Source organism: Erinaceus europaeus, chromosome 8, assembly GCF_950295315.1.
Source record: "Erinaceus europaeus chromosome 8, mEriEur2.1, whole genome shotgun sequence".
In the NCBI taxonomy this organism is placed as follows: Eukaryota; Metazoa; Chordata; class Mammalia; order Eulipotyphla; family Erinaceidae; genus Erinaceus; species Erinaceus europaeus.
In genome coordinates, this window is record NC_080169.1 from 59,444,159 (window position 1) to 59,469,337 (window position 25,179).

Sequence of the window (25,179 nt, forward strand, 5' to 3'; positions counted from 1 at the left end):
CTTCAGAGCTTACAATCTATTCACTTCAATGGTACCAGTGTCCTGCATACTGCAGTAAATAACTATTAAAATAAGAAAAGGGAAAAAAATTAACTTGGTAACAGACAGGAAATATTTTAAAGTCTTTCCCAAATCCCCCCCCCCAAAAAAAAAAACCTAGCAAAAAAAAAATGGAAAGTGCTAGCTTGGTCCATGCAAATAAACAAACGAAAACAAGACAAAACAGACAGACAACGTGGAGGTCTGGTGGTGGCTCAGTGGGTTAAGTGCATGTGGCGCAGAGACCAGCGTAAGGATCCCAGTTTGAACCCCCCCGGCTCCCCACCTGCAGGGGAGTCGCTTCACAGGCGGTGAAGCAGGTCTGCAGATGTCTGTCTTTCTCTCCCCCTCTATGTCTTCCCCTCCTCTCTCCATTTTCTCTCTGTCCTATCCAACAACGAACAACATCAACAATGGCAATAATAATAACCACAAGGAGGCTACAACAACAAGGGCAACAGAAGGGGGAAAAATGGCCTCCAGGAGCGGTGGATTCATGGTGCAAGCACCGAGCCCAGCAATAACCCTGGAGGAAAAAAAAAAACAAAACAGACAACGTAACCTAAAGATCAGCTGAGGAATGACATATTGGTTTTTTTTTTCTTTATTGGGGAATTAATGTTTTACATTCAACAGTAAATACAATAGTTTGTACATGCATAACATTCCTCAGTTTCCCATTTAACAATACAACCCCCATTATGCCATTTGTCATCCTTCATGGACATATTGGTTTTATATGCAATAACATAACAAGTAATCGATGACCACACGTGTATTACCAGCATGGACAGAAGGAGAAAGGAAACATACTCCCATGTTACACGTAAGCAAGTAATTTTTATAATGAAGGTTATGAAAAAGGAAGCAAGGCCCTGAGGAAAGGAGAATTAATTTTGGTCCTTGGGGATTTCAAAGAACAGACTTAATTCTACTGAGTTTGTTAGGAGTTAGGTAGTACTCTGGCTGAATAAAGGACTGAAACACGTGAGCTGTTAAGGTAATTTTCAACCATTTGTTTTTGTGCAATGAATGAACAGGTTCTATCTACTGATATTTCTATTATTGTATAAACATATAAAACCTACATCTGGAGCTAGGCAGTGGTATACCCAGTACAACACTCACATTGCCATCTTCAAGAACCTGGGTTCAAGGCCCTGGTCCCCACCTGCAGGGTTGGGGGGAGGTTCTCACAAGTGGCAAAGTAGTGCTGCAAGTCTCTATCACTCTCTCTCTCTCTGTGTCTCTCTGTCTCTCCCTAATTACCTCTCTTTTCCCTCTAATTACTCTCTGTATCAAAAAGTAAAGAGGAAGAAGAAGAGAAAGGAAAAAAGAAAGGATGCCAGAAGAGGTGGATACATCACGCAAGAATCAGACCCCAGGTATAACCCTGATAACAATTTAAAAAAATAAATATAAATGTGTGTGCATGTGTGTATGTGTGTCTCAAGGAGGTAGAAAAATTCACAGAAGCAGAGATCAACATTACCCAAACTTCTCCTATTCAATTAGGATGAAACCAGAAAAACTCTTCCAACATCACTAACTATAAGATATCATATTGTAATTCCAAGATTCGTAGTTTCTACACCCTCATTTAAAAGCTTCCAGGTTTATAAATTACAAATGAGAACAAGCAGATCCACTGCTAGTTTCAAATGATTTAGTTTTTAATCACGGCTTAGAGGAAATGTTGATTTACACGATCAGTGTTATCACAGCAGTGCAGTTCCACATCTTCCCAAGGTAGGCAGTGCTAGCACACCTCACCATCCACCAAAGCATTATTTTCCTCCACTACAGAGCACAAGACTCCTAACAGTCTCCTCTTTTCTGCTTTCCTGAGTCCACTGAGATCTGCTCTGAAAAGCACAATCTATAGATATTCCACCCTGTAACCCTGCCTTTGCTGCCTACGCCCCACCTATGAATGAAATTATCTCATTTTATTTTTAGCAAAAAAAAAAAAAAAAGAGGGATTTCATTTACAGTGTATTTAAAAATTAAGAAATTACATTATTGAAAGATAAAGGGTACAAACAAGTTTGGACACTTACTGAAGTCCATGGCATGTTGACAATGCCACAAATGAGTCAGGGTTTCCTCGGATATGGCCCTGATAGTAACAATGTTCCCCTCCCTGCAAAAAGGAAATAGAGAAAATTAGTCACTGTCATTGCAAAACAGAACTGGTCACATAATTTCAATTCTGTCTGCCCACATTACACCTCCAAATGTAAAACTCTACACAATCTTTCATTATTCCAATTAGCATTAGCAAACCATTTCTAACAATCATTTGTAATTCCTATTATGCTGATTCCAGTTCAAAAGGCAGGAAAATAAAAGTTGACTTAACTTTCCTTTTATGTGAGTGATGGTTAGAAGGAATAAAGAGGTGCTAAAATACACACATGGCCCTCATATCAGGTAAAATTTTATCATTTGTATCCCTAGATCTGAGAACCTAAACCTTGAATAGCAATGAGACAATGCATTTTCACATATCGCATACATTTCACATGTAAACATACATGTTTCCCCACAAGAGAGCCTGCAATTTAATTTGATAGAAAACACTGTTATTTTACTCTTTATATAAAAAAAATGTAACAAATTTGTGCTGTTCTTTTCTCTGATAAAGAATGGTCTCATTTGTAAATAGTCCAGGCTAGGATAGGAAATTGATGATTTTCTTTCCTTAATTAATCCCATGAACCTAGTTCCACAAAAAAAGGCTCATTTCTTTAGGGGGAAAAATATATCTGAAAAAGATAATAGGGGAAATCTTCTGCCACTTCAGTGTGGTACCATGATCTTTACATACTTGCTGTTCAGAAGATCAAGGAACCAACAGCAGTGACACCATTAGAAGTTTGTCAGAAATGCAGAATCTCAGACCGATTCCACGACCACATTGTAATAGAATTTGCATTTTAACAAAATCCCTAGGTGATTCATAAGTACATTAAAGTTTGGGAAGCATTTATGTAAATGTGCCTTCCATTCCTTCACCAATGTCCTATTTCTTCAGAAACTAAGTTTCCATAATTAAACTGATCCATTTAGATGTGACAGAATGACAAAAGAAGGACTGCAAGAGTCAGTGATTTAAAGAGAGATAAATGTTACCTACTTCACAATCTGGCTTAAAGACTAACCATAGTTAAAACAGTCAGTTTGTAACAAGTGGAGGTGAGAGAACAGGAAAGCATAACAACAAAACAAGGTTGAAGACATTCCTTTGATGAATTTCCAAGGAAGATAGTCCTTCCTTACATTACTGCCACTCATGAGACAGTCTCATAGAATCTGGAACCTCAGTTTTGGTGAGGGTGAATAGTACACAGTGCACAGAGGTTCCTCCAAATTCCAAAGGAAATGAGTGGATCTCCCAAACTGAGAATTATGACTGGGTTTAATGGAAGACAAGATAGGTGGTACTTTTTACCTGGGTTTCAAAGATTTTGATATAGAATCAAACTCATGCACCAGGAAGTGAGGTATTGATTTCAAAGGTAGGCTCCTCATAGGGTAGATGTTAAAAGAGTTAAGTTCTACTTAGTCTGAAACAAATTATAGAACCCTCCTATGTCATTAATCAACTTGATATTAATATCATAGAGAAGTTTAGATAAAGGAGCTAGTATGCAAAAGAGGCTTAGAATAATCTAAATACTTACACTGATGCTTTGTATACACTCAATAAATGTTTACTGCTGTTAAGTTTAAAGAGCACTGTGCCAGAAAGTGAACCTGGCCCTCACTGTATTGAAGAAAGTTTCAGTGCTCTAGTTTCTTTCACACTCTCTCTCTAACTCTACCTTTTTTTAAAAAAATAATAAACAAATAAATAAGTTGACTGCATTATTTTTATTTCTTTATTGGGGATTTAATGTTTTACATTCAAAGGTAAATATAATAGTTTGTACATGCATAACATTAACTTACTACATTTCAAGTATTATTCTGTTCATTTTACATATACATTCACTAAAGTCCTCACCTTAATCCTCCTACAAAGACATATTGTTTGTTTAAAATATATTTTATTTACTTATTGGATAGAGCCAGAAATTGAGAGGAAGTGGAGAAAGTGGAGAGAAAAAGAGAGACACCTACTGTACTGCTTCACTGCTTGTGAAGTTTCTCCCCTGCAGGTAGACACCAGGGACTCAAACCTGTATTCTTGAACATTGTAGCCTGTGTGCTCAACGAGGTGCACCACTGCTTGACCGCCCCCGACAAAGACATATTGATATCTACTCTTCATAAATATTCATAATTTCTGAAAGCCAAATTTATCCGCCTGTGAAGTATACAAGTATGGGAGCAAATTCTGTGTGTATGTAGAAGTGTAAAGCCCGAGTCATCTTCAATACTATTTATGAGCTGGACACAGAACCTATTCTAAATAGTACAAAGCTAGCTTTTCTTCTCAGTTGATTTTGTTGAAGTTAATTACATTTTTTTTTCAGTAAGGTCAGGGCTGAAGGGATTTCAATTATCTTATGTTGGGGTATTTGGAAAATTATCCATAAAATTAAAATCTAAGTGCATGAAAATTTATGTTGCTTCAAATAACCTTGATTTCCTAGACACATCTGATTGTACCAGATATTAACACTCTGTCTTTCAATAAGCCAAACATGAAGAGCCAACAGTCAATGCGGTGACCTGGACAGAATAAAAATTCTATTTAAAATGTTTCCTTCAGCTTTATCACTCGGGTGAGACCTTTCCTTTCATAGTAGTCTCTAACTCCATCCCAGGTGGTTCACTTCCTAACAAAGTCCCAAAACTTAGATATAGACCAGGTTCCAGGAGATAGACCATATGTCCACACGTATCCATAAACCAGGGCAAATATATACATGAAAGCAATAGTACACTAGAGTTTGCAGTGAGTACCCCCCAACACTTTATCTCCACTATTCCATCCTTTGGGTCCATGATTCTTCAACAATTCGTTTGGCTTTGTATGTTAGCTCTCTTTTCAGCCACCAGGTTCCAGATGCCATCAGGATGCCTGCAAGGCTTCCCTGGACTGAAGACCCCACCAATGCGTCCTGGAGCTCCGCTTCCCCAGAGACCCACCTTACTAGGGAAAGAGAGAGGCAGACTGGGAGTATGGATTGACCAGTTAACACCCATGTTCAGCGGGGAAGCAATTACAGAAGCCAGACCTTCCACCTTCTGCAACCCACAACGACCCTGGGGTCCATGCTCCCAGAGGGATGGAAAATGGGAAAGCTATCAGGTGAGGGGGTGGGATATGGAGATTGGGTGGTAGGAATTGTGTGGAGTTGTACCCCTCCTACCCTATGGTTTTGTTAATTAATCCTTTCTTAAATTAAAAAAAAAAATCTTGGGAGTCAGTCGGTAGCGCAGCGGGTTAAGCACATGTGGCACAAAGCGCAAGAACCAGTATAAGGATCCCGAGCCCCAGCTCCCCACCTGCAGGGGAGTCGCTTCATGAGCTGTGAAGCAGGTCTGCAGTTGTCTTTCTCTTCCCCCTCTGTCTTCCCCTCCTCTCTCCATTTCTCTCTATCCTATCCAACAACAACGACAACAATAATAACTACAACAATAGTGGAGTCGGGCAGTAGTACAGCGGGTTAAGCGCATGTGGCAAAGCACAAGGACCGGCCTGAGGATCCTGGTTCAAGCCCCACGGCTCCCCACCTGCGGGGGCGGTGAAGCAGGTCTGCAGGTGTCTATCTTTCTCTTCCCCTCTCTGTCTTCCCCTACTCTCTCCATCTCTCTCTGTCCTATCCAACTTTAATGACATCAGTAACAACAATAACTACAACAATAAAACAACAAGGACTACAAAAGGAATAAATAAATTTTAAAAAATTTTTAAAAGCTACAACAATAAAACATGGGCAAAAATAGGGAATACTTTTTTTAAAAAGCATATGATCAGGACCTATCTGCATAAAAGCCTAACACCACAAATGAAATGAAGAGTTCAATGTGGTTGAATCATTATCAGATGTTTCCATGACACTTTAACAAAGCATAAACACCAGGAGGTGGGAAGGACTCTTTAGCTTAGGTTATTATAATTTAAAATTTTAGGTTCTAAGTTATGGTATATGGAAATTTATGGGTGAAAATGAAGTTATTTTCTGTGGTGTGATTTTTTTCAGTGATTAGTCATGATAAATTAATAAATATTTTAAATAGAAACTCAGGTAGACTTTTCTCCATTTAACATGCCTGGAAATATTCATAGCCCAAAATAATAGCTTTAATATTAAAATAGTTTCTTCAACTATGCAAATAATTAATTTAAAATAATTATAAAGGGTTTATTTTTTAATACTCAATCCACTTAAAAATAGTAAATACTTATGGTAAAATCTTAAGAACTCAAGAGGTATTTGGGAAGAGTAAAAATACTCTTTTGAGAAGCATAATCCAGATTTCAGTTTTCTCCTAAAGGGTATGTTTCTGGGGACAGATTTTGTGTACTTGTCAAAAAACATCTATGTAGATGTATGTACATACACACACACACACACACACACACACACACACACATCCTCTTCAGCGTACAAATGAGTTTACACTATTCACAGTGTTATTCTATTTAATTCTCTCTCTTTTTTTTTTACCCCTTAAAACAACCTTGACATCTCTCTACTCCAATATTTCATTCATTCAATGGTAGTACAATACTCATCATAGGGTTAAAGCACAATTCATTTAGATAGTTCTGTACTGATGGACTTTTAGATTATTTTCATTTTGCTCTCATAAACAACATTGCAACACACACACAAATTCGTATCTTACATGTTTTTATCTCTGATGTAATTTTATCATATACAGTTTGTCAATACTATTGTTCCCTAACCTGATACCATAATTCCTATCTATCTCTCTTTCCCACTCTTTCCTACTCTATTTCTGCCTATTGATCCCTCTGAGTGAGAATTGATGAGTAAGAATTGGCCTTTGAGTGAGAATTGATGGCTTGTTTTAGTCACAATTGGCAGAGGGAAACACTTTTAAATATAATTTTCACTCTATCAAGGTCACCGCATTGACTGTTGGCTACTCATGTGTCTAGAAAGTCAAGGTTATTTGAAACAACAGAACTTCTCATGCATTTAGATTCTAACTTTATAGATAATCTTTTAAACACCCCAAAATATGGTAATTGAAATCCCTACAGCCCTGACCTTGCTGAAAAAAATATACATAGGAACTGGCAGGTGGAAAATATTATATGTATTTTAACTCTTAATAGATGTTTTAAAGTATATCACATAATTACCTTTATTTAAACTTATTTTTTCTAAACATAAGCTACATTTTAAAATAATGAAATGAGTCTTGTTCTCTATATATTTCAATAAAAAACATTTTCTGAAATTTTATTAATTGTAAGGGTTCTCCATATCTTCATATGACTTTCTTGAGAAACAACATGCTTTATAAGACAGTATACATAACAATATAGGACAGGTGTAGGAAAAGAGAAAGTCAGCATATCCTAGTAGAGTTTAGTTCGTTATCCTTGTGCAAGTCATAGCTTTATTCTTTACTGTCTCTTTTGTTCTAGAAATAAACCATTATCCTTAAATTGTTATTCTTACTCCTTGGCTTTGTAACATAATATAGTAATAAATCTTAGATGCTTGTCTTAAATAAAAGATAAAAAGCACTATGTGATAGTTCATGTGTCTGCTTTTTTTTTACTTCCAATAATAGGATGAAATCTTATTGAAATTTTAATTCCAGGCAAGTAAAAATGGTCATTTATTTGCAAACTTCAAAAACAAATATTTTTTTTTTATAGCCAGGACTCAAGCTCAGTGCTTGCCCAAGTTCTCCACTACTCCTGGCCATTTTCCTCTTTCTTCTTGTTTTTTTAATCTGATAGAGACAGAGAGAAATAAAAATGAAGAGTGATAACAAGAGAGAAGCAGGGAAACAGAGACACCTGTAGCACTACTCCACTGTTCATAAGGCAGATAGTTTGTTTAGGCATCTCTGAGGTGAGACCCAAGAACCTTCATTTCCAGGGGTATATTAGACTCTATTAGACTCTCTACATTGGCCACATTCTCACAATCTCCTAGGATAAAATCTCATTGTCCAGGATATCCGCTAAACATAAAGTAACTGATAGCCTCTGAAAGTAGATGCAAATAGCCTCAACAACTTTTTAAGTGCTCCAGATGATTTAATGAAGCTGCAGTAGTTGATAGCCCTTGCATAAAAATAATGTTGTCGGAGTTTCCAGAAGATGGCGGACTAAGAAGCTGCCAGTGGCTTGAGCTCCGACCACATCGACTGAAAACGGTAGGATTTTCTGCGTTTAGTAGGCCAGTTAATAAGGGGTCCTAGCGGTGACACCAAGGAGGTGATTATAACTTAATTTGGGTTAAAAAATAGAGTAAAAAAAAAAGGGAAAAATTTTTTCTTTTAAATTATTATTCACGAAGCGCACCCCCACCCCTAACCCCCCCCCCCATAACCAGTCCCTGGGGACCAGAGAGCTGCTCCTAGCAGGCTCCCCTGCTGAGCTTCTTTCTTTACCAAGATTCCTGTCCCACCAGGGGGTGTCATTCATTCTAAGTCTATTCCCATCTGAAACCTTTGGCCTTTTTCCTTTCGAAGTAGCCAACCAGCTGCCTCTGCTCAGAGGGCCTGAGGCAATCTGAAGCCATCCAAGCTGAAGGACAGGTTTTTCACTCTGTTCTATTTTAGTATCAATACAAGGTAAACACATACCCCTTTCCCCCCGTCCTTCAGGTTGACCAGAATTAACTCTTAGTGTATTTTCCATTGCTAGGGGACCGGGTGTCTTATTAACAGCTAAAATAATTTGTCTCACTTTTCCTACCACCCCTACCAATTCTCTCCCTCCCCCCCCCACATAGCTAATTAAATAATAAAAAATAAATAAATAAAAAACTCTTTCCTTTCACTGCTCTTTTATTACTGTTCTTTTTCTTATCTTTTTCTTTTCATTTTTTTCTCTCTTTTTTCTTCTTTTTCTCATCCTTGTCATCCTTTCTTCCTCCTTCAGCTTTCTGAATTCACTGATACACATTTGGGAATTATTTTGGGGAAGAAATCTGACTCACAGCATTCTCTCTCTGCATGTATCTCTGCTTAACTTCCCTTTCTCCTTTAGATACCTCTAGAATATACAGTGGATAGTAGATTTGCATAACTGTCTATTCCTGCTATTCTTGTCTAATCCTGAGGTGTTTTCTTTTTTTTTTCTTTCTTAACAATCGGCTGCCTATGCTCAGGAGGCTTGAGGAAATCTGGGACAGGGCTTTATTCCTTGCTCTATCTTATTATTAATATTATATAAAGGCATATCTCTTCCCCTGCCTCCTTTAGGTTGACCAGAATTAACTCTTACAGTATCTTTCATTGCTAGGGTAGGGGGCATCTTATCTATTCTAAGAGGAAGTTGTCTTGTTACTCCTCTCTCCTCTACAGACTCTCCCCTTCTTCCTCCTCCTAGCTAATTAAAAATAAAATATAATAAAATAAAAAATAAAGTAATCAATTAAAAAACTTTCCTTTCACTGCTCTTTAATTACAGCTCTTTTTCTTACCTTTTCTCTTTTCTCTCTCTTGTTTCCCTCTCTTTTTTTTATCTTGTCATACATTTCTTCTTTCCTTCTTCTTTGTCTTTCTGAATTTTTGAATTATTTTGGGGAAGAAATCTGACTCAGAGTGGACTCTCTGTGTGTATCTCTGCTCTACTCCCCTTCCCCCTCTTGCTACCCCTAGAATATACAGTGGATAGTAGATTTGCATAATTGTCTATTCTTGCTATCCCTTCTTTTCTTTCTCTTTCTTCTTAATTGGGATTTGGTTTCTATTTTTTCACGGACTGGAGACATTGTTTGGCTAACTGGTAGTGATTAAACTGCTTCAATACTTGCTTCAGTTGCTACTGTAATTACTGAGGTTAGAGACAGCATTTTTCATAAAGGTATTTAGTAAAGTGTTGCTTGTACTCAAGACACAACAACTGAGGAACAACAGAGCATAAAAAAGAAACACATAAATCAAAAAAATGGGTAGATCAAAAACAAAACTGCTACTCCAATGAATGAAGACAAGAGCCCAGAAGAAACTACAAATCAGCCAGAAGTAACCATAGATAAGAAAAGTATGCAAGCAATAATAAATTTATTAATCACAGAAATGAAAACAACATTGGAGGAAAGGAATGGCAGTATTAGGGAAACAACAGTTGAGACCCCCAAGGAAAATACTGATTATCTTGAGGCAATTAGAGAACTGAAAGCTGAAATAGCTGTAATGAAGAAAGAAGCTGAGGGAAGGGAAAGCAGACTAACAGAAGCAGAAAACAGAATTAGTCAGACAGAGAATGACTAAAAGAAAATAAAGAAAGAGGTGAAAGAGCTTAAAAAGAGATTGAGAGACACTGAAAACAACAACAGAGACACATGGGATGACCTCAAAAGAAGTAACATTTGTATAATTGGCCTGCCAAAGGAAGAAAGAGAGGAAGGGGAAGGAAACATTCTAGAGGAAATAACAGAAGAAAACTTCCCAGACCTGAATAACAGAAAGGACATCAAGATTCAAGAGGCCCAGAGAGTTCCAAACAGAATCAACCATGACCTGAAGACATCAAGACACATTATAGTCACAATGAGAAGGAGTAAGGACAAAGAAAGGATCCTAAAGGCTGCAAGAGAGAAACAAAGTTACATACAGGGGAAAACCCATAAGATTATCTGCAGATTCTCCACTCAAACTCTAAAAGCCAGAAAAGAATGGCAAGATATCTATCGAGCCCTGAATGAAAAAAGGGTTTCAACCGAGGATAATATATCCTGATAGGCTTTCATTCAAACTAGATGGAGGGATCAAAACCTTCTTAGACAAACAACAGTTAAAGGAGGCAACCATCATCAAATCAACCCTGAAAGAGGTTCTAAAAGACCTCTTATAAGCAAGAACATCACTATAATACTGGCAATATATCAGAGCAAAAAAAAAAAAATTTTTTTTCTTGAACAATGGCACAACAATACATTAAATCCATAATATCAATAAATGTCAATGGCTTAAACTCACCCATCAAAAGGCACAGAGTGGGGAGATGGATCAGAAAACATAACCCAACCATATGCTGCTTGCAAGAATCCCATCTGTCACAACAAGATAAACACAGACTTAAAGTGAAAGGATGGAAAACTATCATACAGGCTACTGGACCACAAAAAAGGGCAGGAACAGCCATTCTCATCTCAGACATAATAGATTTTAAATTAAATAAAGTAATAAAAGATAGGCAAAGACATTACATAATGATTAGAGGATCAATAAGCCAAGAAGACTTAACAATTATTAACATCTATGCACCCAATGAGGGACCATCTAAATACATCAAGCACCTACTGAAAGAATTTCAAAAATACATCAATAGTAATACAATAATAGTGGGAGACTTCAATACCCCACTCTCACACTTAGACAGATCAACAAAGCAGAGAACCAACAAAGATACAAGAGAACTGAATGAAGAGATTGACAGACTAGACCTCTTGGACATTTTCAGAGTCCTTCACCCCAAAAAACTGGAATACATCTTCTTTTCAAATCCACATAACACATACTCAAGGATAGACCACATGTTAGGCCACTAAGACAGCATTAATAAATTCCAGAGCATCAAAATCATCCCAAGTATCTTCTAAGACCACAGTGGAGTAAAACTAACATTTAACAAGAAGCAGAAAATTATTAAAAGTCACAGAATTTGGAAACTAAACAACATACTCCTTAAGAACCACTGGGTCAGAGATTCACTCAAGCAGGAAATTCAAATGTTCCTGGAAACTAATGAAAATGAAGACACAACCTATCAAAATATTTCGGACACAGCTAAAGCAGTACCAAGAGGGAAACTTATAGCCATACAGTCACATATTAAACACCAAGAAAAAGCTCAAATGAACGACCTTACTGCAAACCTCAAGGACTTAGAGGAAGAGGAACAAAGGAACCCTAAAGCATCCAGAAGGACAGAAATCACTAAAGTTCAAGCAGAAATAAACAACATCGAAAATAAGAGAACCATACAAAAGATCAATGAAGCCAAATGTTGGTTCTTTGAAAGATTAAACAAAATTGACAAACCCCTAGCCAGACTCACCAAACAAAAAAGAGAGAAGACTCAAATTAATAGAATTGTAAAAAATGGAGGAGATATCAAAAGTAACACCACAGAAATCCAGAGAATCCTAAGAAACTTCTATGAAGAACTATATGCCACCAAGCTAGAGAATCTGAAGAAATGGAACAATTCCTAGAAACATATGCCCTTCCAAAACTGAACCAAGAAGAACTACAAAATCTAAATGCACCAGTCACAGACAAAGAAATTGAAACCATTATTGAGAATCTCCCCAACAACAAAAGTCTTGGACCAGACGGCTTCACAAATGAATTCTATAAAACTTTCAGGAAACACTTAGTACCCATACTTCTTAAGCTTTTCCATAAGATTGAAGAAACAGGAATACTCCCTTCCACCTTCTATGAAGCCAACATCATCCTGATACAAAAAGCTGATGGGGAGAGAACAAAAAAGGAAAACTACAGACCAATATCTCTGATGAACATAGATGCCAAAATATTAAACAAGATCTTGGCCAACCGGATACAACAGCATATCAAAAAGATTGTTCATCACGATCAAGTGGGATTCATCCCAGGAATGCAAGGCTGGTTCAACACCCGTAAGTGAATCAATGTCATTCACCACATCAATAAAATCAAAGCCAAAAACCACATGATTATCTCAATAGATGCAGAGAAAGCCTTTGACAAAATCCAACACCCATTCATGCTCAAAACTCTACAAAAAATGGGAATAGACGGGAAATTCCTCAAGATAGTGGGATCTATATATAGCATACCTACAGCCAACATCATACTCAATGGACAGAAGCTGAAAGCATTCCCCCTCAGATCAAGGACTACACAGGGATGTCCACTGTCACCATTGCTGTTCAACATACTATTGGAAGTTCTTGCCATAGCAATCAGGCAAGAGAAAGAAATCAAAGGAATACAGATTGGAAGAAGTCAAGCTCTCACTATTTGCAGATGATATGATAGTAAGCATAGAAAAACCTAAAGAATCCAGCAGAAAACTACTGGAAGTTTAGGCAATATAGCAAGGTATCAGGCTACAAAATCAATGTATAAAAATCAGTGGCATTTCTTTATGCAAACACTAAATCTGAAGAAGACGACATCCAGAAATCACTCCCATTTACTGTTTCAGCAAAATCAATCAAATACCTAGGAATAAAGTTGACCAAAGAAGTGACAGAATTATATACTGAAAACTATGAGTCACTACTCAAGGATATAGAAACTGATACCAAGAATTGGTGAGATATCCCATGCTCATGGATTGGAAGAATAAATATCATCAAAATGAATATTCTCCCCAGAGCCATATACAAATTTACTGCAATACCCATCAAAGTTCCACCAAGCATCTTTAAGAGAATAGAACAAACACTACAATCATTTATCTGGAACCTGAAAACACCTAGAATTGCTAAAACCATCTTGAAGAAAAGAAACATAAATGGGGCATCACACTCCCCGATATCAAACTATATTATAAAGCCATCATCATCAAAACAGCATGGCACTGGAATAAAAATAGGCACACAGACCAGTGGAACAGAATGGAAAGCCCAGAAATAAATCCCCAACCTAAGGACGTCTAATCTTTGATAAGGGAGCCCAAATGATTAAATGGAAGAAGGAGGCTCTCTTCAATAAATGGTGCTGGGAAAACTGGGTGGTAACATGCAGAAGAATGAAATTGAACCACTTTATCTCACCAGAAACAAAAATCAACTGCAAATGGATCAAAGACCTAGATGTCAGACCAGAAACTATCAAATACTTAGAAGAAAACATTGGTAAAACACTTTCCCACCTACACCTCAAGGACATCTTTGATGAATCAAACCCAGTTGCAATGAAGACTAAAGCAGAAACAAACCAATGGGACTACATCAAATTGAAAAGCTTTTGCACATCCAAAGAAACTATTAAACAAACAGAGACCCCTCACAGAATGGGAGAAGATCTTCACATGCCATACATCAGACAAGAAACTAATCACTAAAATATATGAAGAGCTCAGCAAACTTAGCACCAGAAAAGCAAATGACCCCATCCAAAAATTGGCAGAGGAAATGAACAAAACATTCACTCCAGAGGAGATCCAAAAGGCTAACAAACATATGAAAAACTGCTCTAGGTCACTGATTGTCAGAGAAATGCAAATTAAGACAACACTGAGATACCACCTCACTCCTGTAAGAATGGCATACATCAAAAAGGACAGCAGCAACAAATGCTGGAGGGGTTGTGGGGACAGAGGAACCCTTTTGCACTGTTGGTGGGATTGTAAATTGGTCCAGCCTCTGTGGAGAGCAGTCTGGAAAACTCTCAGAATGCTAGACATGGGCCTTCCATATGATCCAGTAATTCCTCTCCTGGGATTATACCCAAGGACTCCATAACACCCAACCAAAAAGAGGTATGTACTCCTATGTTCATAGCAGCACAATTCATAATAGCTAAAACCTGGTAGCAACCCAGGTGCCCAACAACAGATGAGTGGCTGAGAAAGCTGTGGTATAGATACACAATGGAATACTATGCAGCTATTAAGAACAATGAACCCACCTTACTGACCCATCTTGGATAGAGCTAGAAGGAATTATGTTAAGTGAGCTAAGTCAGAAAGATAAAGATGAGTATGGGATGATCCCACTCATCAACAGAAGTTGAGTAAGAAGATCTGAAAGGGAAACTAAAAGCAGGATCTGACTAAATTGAAAGTAGGGCACCAAAGTAAAAACCCTGTGGTGAGGGGTAGACATGCAGCTTCCTGGGCCAGTGGGGGGTGGGAGTGGGTGGGAGGGATGGATCACTTTTGGTGATGGGAATGGTGGTGGGAATGGTGTATATGTACACTCCTAGTAAAGTGTAGTCATATAAATCACTAGATAATTAATATGAGAGGGGGAAAATTAATTGTATGTCTCGAAGTTTTTAAAACACAGACTGAGTCTTTTTAATATATAAGGACGTGTATTTGATGTGCAGACTCTCTCAAAAGCCTAGACCAAGTAGATCAGAAGCAACCAATAGCACAGCTATATAAAAGATACTGGGTACTGTACAGCAAACCCTAACAAAAGGACTTTTCAAATTAACCCAATTACCAAATAATGTGATGATAACATTAACTATCCATTGTCTTTTTGAACCCTAAGACAGCAGGAACCTCACATCTCCACTATAGAGCCTCTACTTCCCCCAGTCCTGGAACCTTTGGATAGGGCCCACTTTCCCGTATGCCTCTCCCAATCCATATCAAATAATATTGCATCTGCCGATCACAACCTAACCAACACAACGATTGCCACCTCAACATGTTTCAGCTCAGACTGTGTCCAGAGACTTCACGTGTGGAATGACAACCCTTCAACTTCATTACGCAGGTGAGACCCTTCCTTACATAGTATTCTCTAGTTACATCCCAGGTGGTTCACTTTCTAAGAAAGACCCAAAACCTAGATATACACCAGTTTCTGTGAGAGAGAGCATATGTTCACACGTATCCACAAACAAGTGCAAAATATATACCTGAAAGCAGAAGTACACTAGTGTCTGCAGCGAGTACCCCCTAACACTTCCTCTCCACTATTCCAACCTTTGGGCCCATGATTGCTCAACAATTTGTTTGGCTTTTATGTTAACTCTTTTCAGTCACCAGGTTCCAGATGCCATCAGGATGCTGGCCAGGCTTCCCTGGACTGAAGACCCCACCAATGTGTCCTGGAGCTCAGCTTCCCCAGAGACCCACCCTACTAGGGAAAGAGAGAGGCAGACTGGGAGTATGGACCGACCAGTCAACGCCCATGTTCAGCGGGGAAGCAATTATAGAAGCCAGACCTCCCACCCTCTGCAACCCATGCACCCATAGGGATAGAGAATGGGAAAGCTATCAGGTGAGGGGTGGGATATGGAGATTGGGTGGTGGGAATTGTGTGGCGTTGTACCCCTCCTACCCTATGGATTTGTTAATTTATCCTTTCTTAAATAAAAAATAAATTAAGAAAATAATAATAATAAAAATAAATAAATAAGTAAATAGTGATTAAAAAAAGAATAATTTTGTCTAATAATCAGTGTCCCTAAAATGACCAGAATCACCCTAGCACACTTATTATCAGACAGTTCTTCAAGGCCATTGAGTCACACTCTCTAAGGATGTGGGTGGGGTCCCTGGTTTTTGAGAGTCACTCTAGGTAATCCTGGTGACCATATCTGGAATTTCTAACCTACACATATTCAACTGAATATAGAACAATACTCAGTAAAGAGTACCAGGAAGACTAGATTCAGAGAAAGAAAAAGTCTATAATTTCTTAGTCATTCTTCCCAGCAATTTTTGTGTTGCTTTATGATAAACAGTGAGATAAATATTAATTTTCTCATTTTCAAATGAGAAAACATAGATTCACATCCAGATATGCCTAATACACATAAGTCTCTTCATGCTAGAGAGTTTCAGGTTTTCCAGTCCAACATTATCACCAACAGTTTGTTAACGAAGCAAATTATCAAGCTTTACCACCACCCTTACTCTGAAGCTCTAGAAGCCTTCCTGTGACTTCAATGCATCCTAACATTTGGAAATAACTGCTCTACACTATACCTATTATTGCATTCTAAATCTCACCGCTGGACTCACTAAAGTCCTATACTTTTTCCCTCTGTAAGGTTGCATTAAAGCAGAAAGGACATAATTATCAATGGCTCTTCTCTACTCTTATTCTCTTTGAGCTCATGGATTTATCAGAAACAAAATGGAGGTTAGGAGATGAGATACAGGTGTGCAGAGCCCACATTCACTACAGAAGAGATACAAACGGCTAACAAATATATGAAAAATTGCTCCAGGTCACTGATTGCCAGAGAAGTACAAATAAAGAAAACATTGAGATACCACCTCACCCCTGTGAGAATGGCATACATCAAAAAGGACAGCAGCAACAAATGCTGGAGAGGCTGTAGGGACAGAGGAACCCTTCTGCACTGCTGGTGGGAATGTAAATTGGTCCAGCCTCTGTGGAGAGCAGTCTGGAGAACTCTCACAAGGCTAGACATGGACCTTCCATATGACTCAGTAATCCCTCTCCTAGGGATATATCCCAATGACTCCATAACACCCAAGAAAAAAAATATGTACACCTATGTTCATAGAAGCACAATTCACAATAGCTAAAACCTGGAAGCAACTCAGCTGCCCAACAACAGATGAGTGGCTGAGAAAGTTGTGGTATATATACACAATGGAATACTATGCAGCTATTAAGAACAATGAACCCACCTTCTCTGCCCCATCTTGGATAGAGCTAGAAATAATTGTTAAGTGAACTAAATCAGAAAGATGAAGATAAGTATGGGATGATCACTCATAAACAGAAGTTGAGAAAGAATAAGAGAAAGGGAAACTCAGCAGGATTTTACTGAATTTAGAGTAGGGCATCAAAGTAAAAACCCTGGGTTGAGGGTGAGGGTGGATATTCAACTTCACAGGACCGGGGCTGGGGAGGGGGAGAGAGGGATGGGATGGGACACAGTCTTTTGGTGGTGGGAATGGTGTTTATGTACACTCCTATAAATATGTGGTCATATAAATCACTATTTAATTAATATGAGAGGGGAAAATTGATTGAATGTCTCAAACTTTTTAAATCACAGACTGACTCTTTTTTGATATGTTGACTCTCTTAAAAGCTTAGGCCAGGGAGAACAGAGGCAACCAGGGCCACAGCTATATACATATAATGTCAAAGGACATAAATTATGGTGATGTTGTGTATGATACAGTAAATCCTAACAAAGGGATATTTCAAAGTTAAACCAATTGTCAAATAATGTGACTATAGCAATAACTATCTATTGCCTTTTTTTTTTTTTTTTTTTTTTTTTTTTTTTTTATTAAATATTTATTTTATTTATTTATTCCCTTTTGTTGCCCTTGTTGTTTTATTGTTGTAGTTATTGTTGTTGTCATTGTTGGATAGGACAGAGAGAAATGGAGAGAGGAGGGGAAGACAGAGAGGAGGAGAGAAAGATAGACACCTGCAGACCTGCTTCACCGCCTGTGAAGGGACTCCCCTGCAGGTGGGGAGCCGGGGTTCAAACCGGGATCCTTATGCCCGTCCTTGTGCTTTGCGCCACCTGCGCTTAACCCGCTGCGCTACAGCCCGACTCCCTATCTATTGCCTTTTAAACCCTAAGACAGAAGGAACCTCCTGCTTCCTCTATAGAGCCTATATTTCTTCCAGTCCTGGAACTTCTAGGGTGGGGCTCACTTTCCTGCATGCTTCTCTCAATTCATACCAAATGATATTGCATCTGTCGATCCCAGCCTAATCAACGCAAGGAGTACCACCTCAGCATGCTTCACTTCAGACATGGCATGGAATGTCAGCCCTTCAGTCTCATTACTAGGGTGAGACCGTTCCCTTCATAGCATTCTCTAACTCTATTCCAGGAGGTTCACTTCCTAACAAAGTCCCAAAACCTAGATAAAAGACCAGGTCCCGTAAGATAGAGCATATGTTCACATGTATCCATAAATTAGGACAAAATATATACCTGAAAGCAAAAGCACACAATAGTCTGTAGTGATTCAGTATCAAGTTCATAATGAAATAGTGTCCACTTAGACTTAGATACCCTCCTCACCTACTTCCTATTACAGTTCTCTTTCTCACTCCAAAGCTAACCTCATCAAAGCAAGGACTGAAAAAGCTGAATAAGGGCAAGAGACTGGCATACTTTAGTGATAACTCTTTAGTCACTACCAGGCCACCCCATCAGCTAGGGCCCTAGTCGGGGAGTCCTGAGATTCCCAAACAGGCATGATGGTCCTAGACCTCGAATAAACCACTCTCTCCATTGTTACCAGTCATTTCTATCAGGAACAACACAACAGACCCCTTTTTGGGCCCCCATAGGACCTTAACCTCAACTTGGATCAACAACGGCAGAGAATGTTCCATCCTCAAAGGGAGGCTGGACAATATACTCTATGTTACACCTGAGGAAGATGGGTCCTGATATTGGGCAGCTTGGAATGTTCCTACTCATGATTACAGAATTTGAACTCAGATCTACAGGGATGCAGAGGTCACATAGCCTCCTAAGCTGAATATGTTCCCCAGATCACATCAAATCAATGGGGTTTACAATAAAAAATGTTTATACCCCTTTCCCATATTTGGGAGCTACTCTCTTCCCTGATTCAACTTTCTGGTCCTTCTGCCAGGCATGACATCGTCTCCCTAGACAATAACTTGGATCCACCTGCATAACAGATTTCAGGCTCAGACAAAAATAAACAAACAAACAAAACACTACTATAGCCACAGGCTCTTTGGAATATAACTAAAATATGCCTACTAGTTATCTACAAAATGGAGACCCCCCCAACTTCATCTGCACTATGCCAGCCTTTAGGTCCATGATTGGTCAACAATTTGTTTGGCTGGTATGTTAACTCTCTTTTCAACCACCAGGTTTCAGATGCTAGCATGATGCTAACCAGACTTCTGTGAACAGACAACCCCACCAATGTGTCATGGAGTTCTGCTTCCCCAGAGCCCTTCCCCACTAGGGAAAGAGAGAGGCAGGCTGGGAGTATGTCAACGCCCATCTTCAGTGGGGAAGCAATTTACAGAAGCCAGACCTTCAACCTTCTTCATCATACAATGACCTTGGATCCATACTCCCAGAGTGTTTAAAGAATAGGTAAGCTATCAGGGGAGGAGATGGGATACGGAGTTCCTGTGGTGGGAATTGTGTGAAGTTGTACCCCTCTTATCCTATGGTTTAGTCAACATTTCCTTTTTATAAAAAAAAATTTAAAAAAAGGAGATGAGATACAAATTTGTAAGACTTTTGTCATGAACAGAGCCAAGAAGACCAGAGTTACTTTGTATAGGAGCTAGTAATAAGATACTATACATAATCCTTGGCTTGGATTAAATGAACTAATTGTCTTGATTAGTCTGGAACCAAGGAGTTTCCCAAGATAATGTTCATTTAGTGCTACATCTATGAAGATATCAACAAATTAACATGATATAGTCAACCTAAAAGGGTCACTCTTCCAGACTAAAACACAGCCTTTGACTCTGAATTTCTGCTCTGAGAACTCTCACAATTCCTTGCACATTTACCTAAGGATGCAACCTTGGTCTTGCAGATTGAAGCTCACAACAATCATCGTTCACCTTTCTCTCTAGTCTCTAGCATAATAATTTTCAACCATAGTTACCTTTTGAGAAGTAGTACACTGGGGGAAGGCAGGCAGTGGTACACCTGGCTGAGTGCATGTTACAGTGCACAAGGATTCAGGTTCAAGTCCCCGGCCCCCACCTGTAAGGGGAAAGCTTTGCAAGTGGTGAAACAATGCTGCAGGTGTCTCTCTCCCTATCTCCCCCTTCTTTCTCAATTTCTGCCTGTCTCTATCAAGTAAATAATTAAATTTAAAAATGTTTTTAAGTACTAGTACAGTGGTTACACATTAGACTTGAATGCCTGAGGCTATACAAGTTCCAAGTTCAACACTCTGCAGCACCATATACCACAACTGAGCATGGTCATCACAAGGGAATACCTGCAGAGGAAAGCTTCGTGAGCAGTAAAGCAATATTATTTGCTATATTATTTCTTCTTCTCTCTGCCTCTCTCCATCCTCCCTCCCCTCTCTGTCTGTCTCTCCCTAAAAAAAAATAAATGGCCTCAGGGAGCAGTGGAGTCATGCAGTACCAAGTTCCAATAGTAATCCTGGTGGCAACACTTAAAAAAAAGGAAATGTTAATAAACTAGGAAGACATAAGCAGAAAATAAACCTGTAGGACTACATCAAATTGAAGGGTTCTACACAGCTACTAAAGGAACCATCACCAGAACAAAAAGACGCCTCACTAAATGTGAGCTCTTTATATACCATGCATCAAAGGGCTAGTAACCAAAATATATCTAAAGCTCACAAAACTCAGCAACAATATGATAAACAACCCCATTATATAATGGGGAGATAAAATGAAAAGAATCTCACCAAATAAGATATTCAGATGGTCAACAGACAAGTGAAAAAATACACACAGTCATTTGATTATCCAAGAAATGCAAATGAAAGCCACAATGAGATGCTACCTTACTGCTGTGAGTGAGATTCATGCATTAGAGAGAAAAGAAACAGCAACTGCTGGTCAGGCTGTGGAGGGAAATGAACTTTTCTGCACCAGTAGCAGGAATGCAAATGGATCCAACTACTTTGGAAAACAGACTGGATATTACTCAGAACATTACCATTGGATATACCAAATAATCCAACAACTCTGCTCTTCGGGATTTACTCAAATAACATAAAAATGCTTATCAAAAGCTACCTATGCATACCTATTTTCACAGCACATGGGTACAATTTCTCCCCTCCACTCTCACCCCCAACTTAGGTCCTTTTCCAAGATCATATCACCTGGACCCCAAAGCCACCCCTCCAGCCCCCTCCCTGCCCTTGTCCTTATAGTCACTTGCTTTGTGACAATGCACCAAATTCAGTCCAAATTTTATTCTGTGTTTTCCCATTCTCTTCTTGTTGCTGAAACTCCACCTACAAGTATTTTTATAACCATAATACATATTTTTTCCTAAAAAATCTTGGCTCAGTAGTAGGAGTTGAAGACTTTCATAGCATCATTCACCTAATAAAAATACTTCATATTTTAATTACTTCTAGTAAACTATTTTAGTTCCTATAGCTTCATTTAAAAAATACTCACCATTTTTTAAGTGCAGGTGGTGCAAAGCACAAGGACTGGCATAAGGGTCCCCGTTCGAGCCCCCAGATCCCCACCTGCAGGGGAGTCGCTTCACAGGCGGTGAAGCAGGTGTCTCTCTTTCTCCCCCACATCTTCCCTTCCTCTCTCCATTTCTCTCTGTCCTATCCAACAATGATAGCATCAATAACAACAACAATAATAACTACAAAAATTTAAAAAAACAAGGGCAACAAAAAGAGAAAATGAGTAAATAAATATTTTTAAAATACTCACCATTTTTACACAAATATCATGGTAAAGTTGACATTCGATTATTTTACTAAGTCAAATGAATCTTTTCAACTTGTTTACTTTTAACCAGAGAACAGGCAAGAGAAATGATTTTTCAACTGTCAGGTAATCATTACAGACCCATTAGTATAACAATGTCTTATCAAGCTACTACAAAAAAATTTAGGTTCTCACAAAGTACTCCTGAGCAATAAATTACTGTAATGCAGAGAGTGTACTTACCAGGTTCTCTGAAATGCATTTCTAAATTGGGAGAATGGAAAATCAATGTGGACCACATATAGTGACTACATAATTACAAACTCATGAAATTATAACTCTTTCCAGGAAATCACGGCATCATTGTATCTCTTACAAATAAAAGAAATTTAATTATATGTCTTTGTGTGAATTATATAACATAAGATGCTAAAACCTTATTCTGTAGTTGGCACTTAAATATAAATAATAAGTAGTATAACTGACTAGAAAACAGCTATAAAATAGAGGATTTTATGTTTGCTCTAAAAAGATTTTTTTTAATCTTTTTCTTCTCCTACTTTCTTTTGTTGTTGTTTTTTTTTTTAAATGTAAGTCAGACTGGTGAAATAGCTCACTTATACAGTCTGCTGCTTTGTGATGTGAATGGCCCAGGTTCAAGCCTAGCCCCACTACACTGAAGGAAGATTCATGTTGTGGGTTGTGGTGTCTCTCTCTCTCTCTCTTTCTCTCTGTATGTATGTAGAGGAATAGGGAGAGAAAGAAAGAAAGAAAGAGAAAAAGAAAGAAAGAAAGAAAGAAAGAAAGAAAGAAAGAAGAAAGGAAGGGAGAAAGGAAGGAAGAGAGAGAGAGAAAGGAAGGAAGGAAGGGAGGGAGGGAGGGAATCAGAAGGAGGAAGGGAAAGGAGAAAGAAAAGGAGAGGTCATTAAGGAGAAAGGAGGGAAAAGTAACTCTACAAAGGTTTGACATGAGGAAAAAGTATATTGGCTTTTGGCCATTTCTACCATGAGCTATTATTCTCTATTAATGCTACTTTCATTCTAACATCCAGCAGTGCACTCTATTTGAAAAAGGGAGAAAAACTTCTAGGTGCGTAACAGCATCTTTTTACCCTGTTGTACTTTGGACTAAACACTGTGCTTAGAAACTCAATATTAATATTCAGTGGTAATTTGCCCTCCAATGAATGATTTTGCATTCATCTAACACTAATTTAAAGGTACAAAAAAATTAGCTTATAAGGAAGACCTTCCTATAAGATGAAGAAAAGAACTGAACTATGTGGTTTCTAATGTTTTTCTGATTCTATGATTTGCAAATCTATTTAAAATAAAAAAAAACAGAAGTTACCAATTATGTCATTGTTTTAAATAACATAATATTTTCCAAATAATCAATCCCTTATATACTGTGCTCAACACAGAGCAATAAAATTTTAAATCAATATGAAAGAGGTTCATATGTCTGGAAATAATAAGTCCTAAATATAAAAACTTTTAAATAAGAAGTGGAGGGCCAAAATTACTAAATAGAAGGATCTATTTTCCTATACCACACAATATACATAGAATACCCTGCATAGAAGTTTGGCAAAATAGCTCACTTGGATAGTGCACTGTTTTGCCATGTGGTGACCCAGGTTCAAGCCCAGACCCCACCACACTGGAAGAAACTTTAGTGCTGTGGTAATTTTCCAATATTTTCTATCTATCTCTTTATCTCTGTTTCTAGAAAAAAAAATCCATCATTAAGTGGTAAAGCCTCAGTCATGGAAAAAAACCTGCATAGAAACAGGCTTATATCTCAATCAAGCGTCCACAGCAAACAAAAAAAGTTCAGAATCCAGGCAGGAAGGACAGAGAAACCACTTACTAAAGGCAAAACAGCTTTATGTAATAACAAGCCAGCATCAGGAATAGAAATATTACGATACAAACCTTTAATCAGGCAAGCAGCAGGCAGGCTGAACCGAAATCCAAGCACCCCAATACTATTACAATTTTATTCCTACAACATTACCAGCAGAAATAAAAGCTAAAGCCTACATGGGAGTTTTAACAACAACCTTCCCAATGACTTCTGGGAGCAAACATGGTGGATACAGTTACCATAGTAGGCCACATAGAGAAAAGTCCTCCTTGGACAGTAAACTGCCAGAGTCTATTATGCCATCAGTTTGTGGAGTACCTGCAACCTCTGACTTTTGATCACTATCAGTAATGGCTGGACCTCAGTACTATATCCCCAGCCAGACATTTGTGGCTATGAATTACTAAGCACTATTCAGAGACCAGATAAAACACAAACTCCTGACTTTGTTCCTCAGGGATCATCAAACATCATGGGAAAACAGAGGAAATCACCTGTAGTAATGGACCAAGGCAAATTAAACTTCCTAGAGAAAAATTCAAAGCCATAATCCTAAGGATCCTCACCACCATGAGAAGATTGATGGAAGAAAACTTCAACAAAGTAAAAAAAAAAAAGTGTTAAAGAAGTGATAATGGGGATCAGAGAGATCTAATCTTCATATACTATGTATATATAGAAAATATAGTAATATGTGTAGAACATACTATACATATAGAACATAGCAATGTATCCAACACCCATTCATGCTAAAAACTCTTAAAAAAATGGGAATAGATGGGAAATTCCTCAAGACAGTGGAATCTATATATAGCAAACCTACAGCCAACATCATACTCAATGGACAGAAGCTGAAAGCATTCCCTCTCAGATCAGGGACTAGACAGGGCTGTCCACTGTCACCATTACTCTTCAACATACTATTGGAAGTTCTTGCCATAGCAATCAGGCAAGAGAAAGAAATCAAAGGAATACAGATTGGAAGGGAAGAAGTCAAGCTCTCACTATTTGCAGACGATATGATACTATACATAGAAAAACCTAAAGAATCAAGCAGAAAACTACT

At 38.2% G+C, this 25,179-nt stretch overlaps 1 protein-coding gene across 16 annotated transcripts in view; it reads right to left on the bottom strand.

The window, feature by feature from the left end:
• ADAM22 (ADAM metallopeptidase domain 22) overlaps positions 1-25,179 on the bottom strand; it is a 261,263-nt gene that overhangs the window by 90,180 nt on the left and 145,904 nt on the right. For all 16 annotated transcript variants that reach the window (XM_060196278.1, XM_060196276.1, XM_060196284.1 and 13 more), the window contains exon 5: positions 2,100-2,182. In XM_060196278.1, coding sequence (XP_060052261.1) covers positions 2,100-2,182 — 83 coding nt within the window. The remainder of the gene's footprint in view (positions 1-2,099; positions 2,183-25,179) is intronic.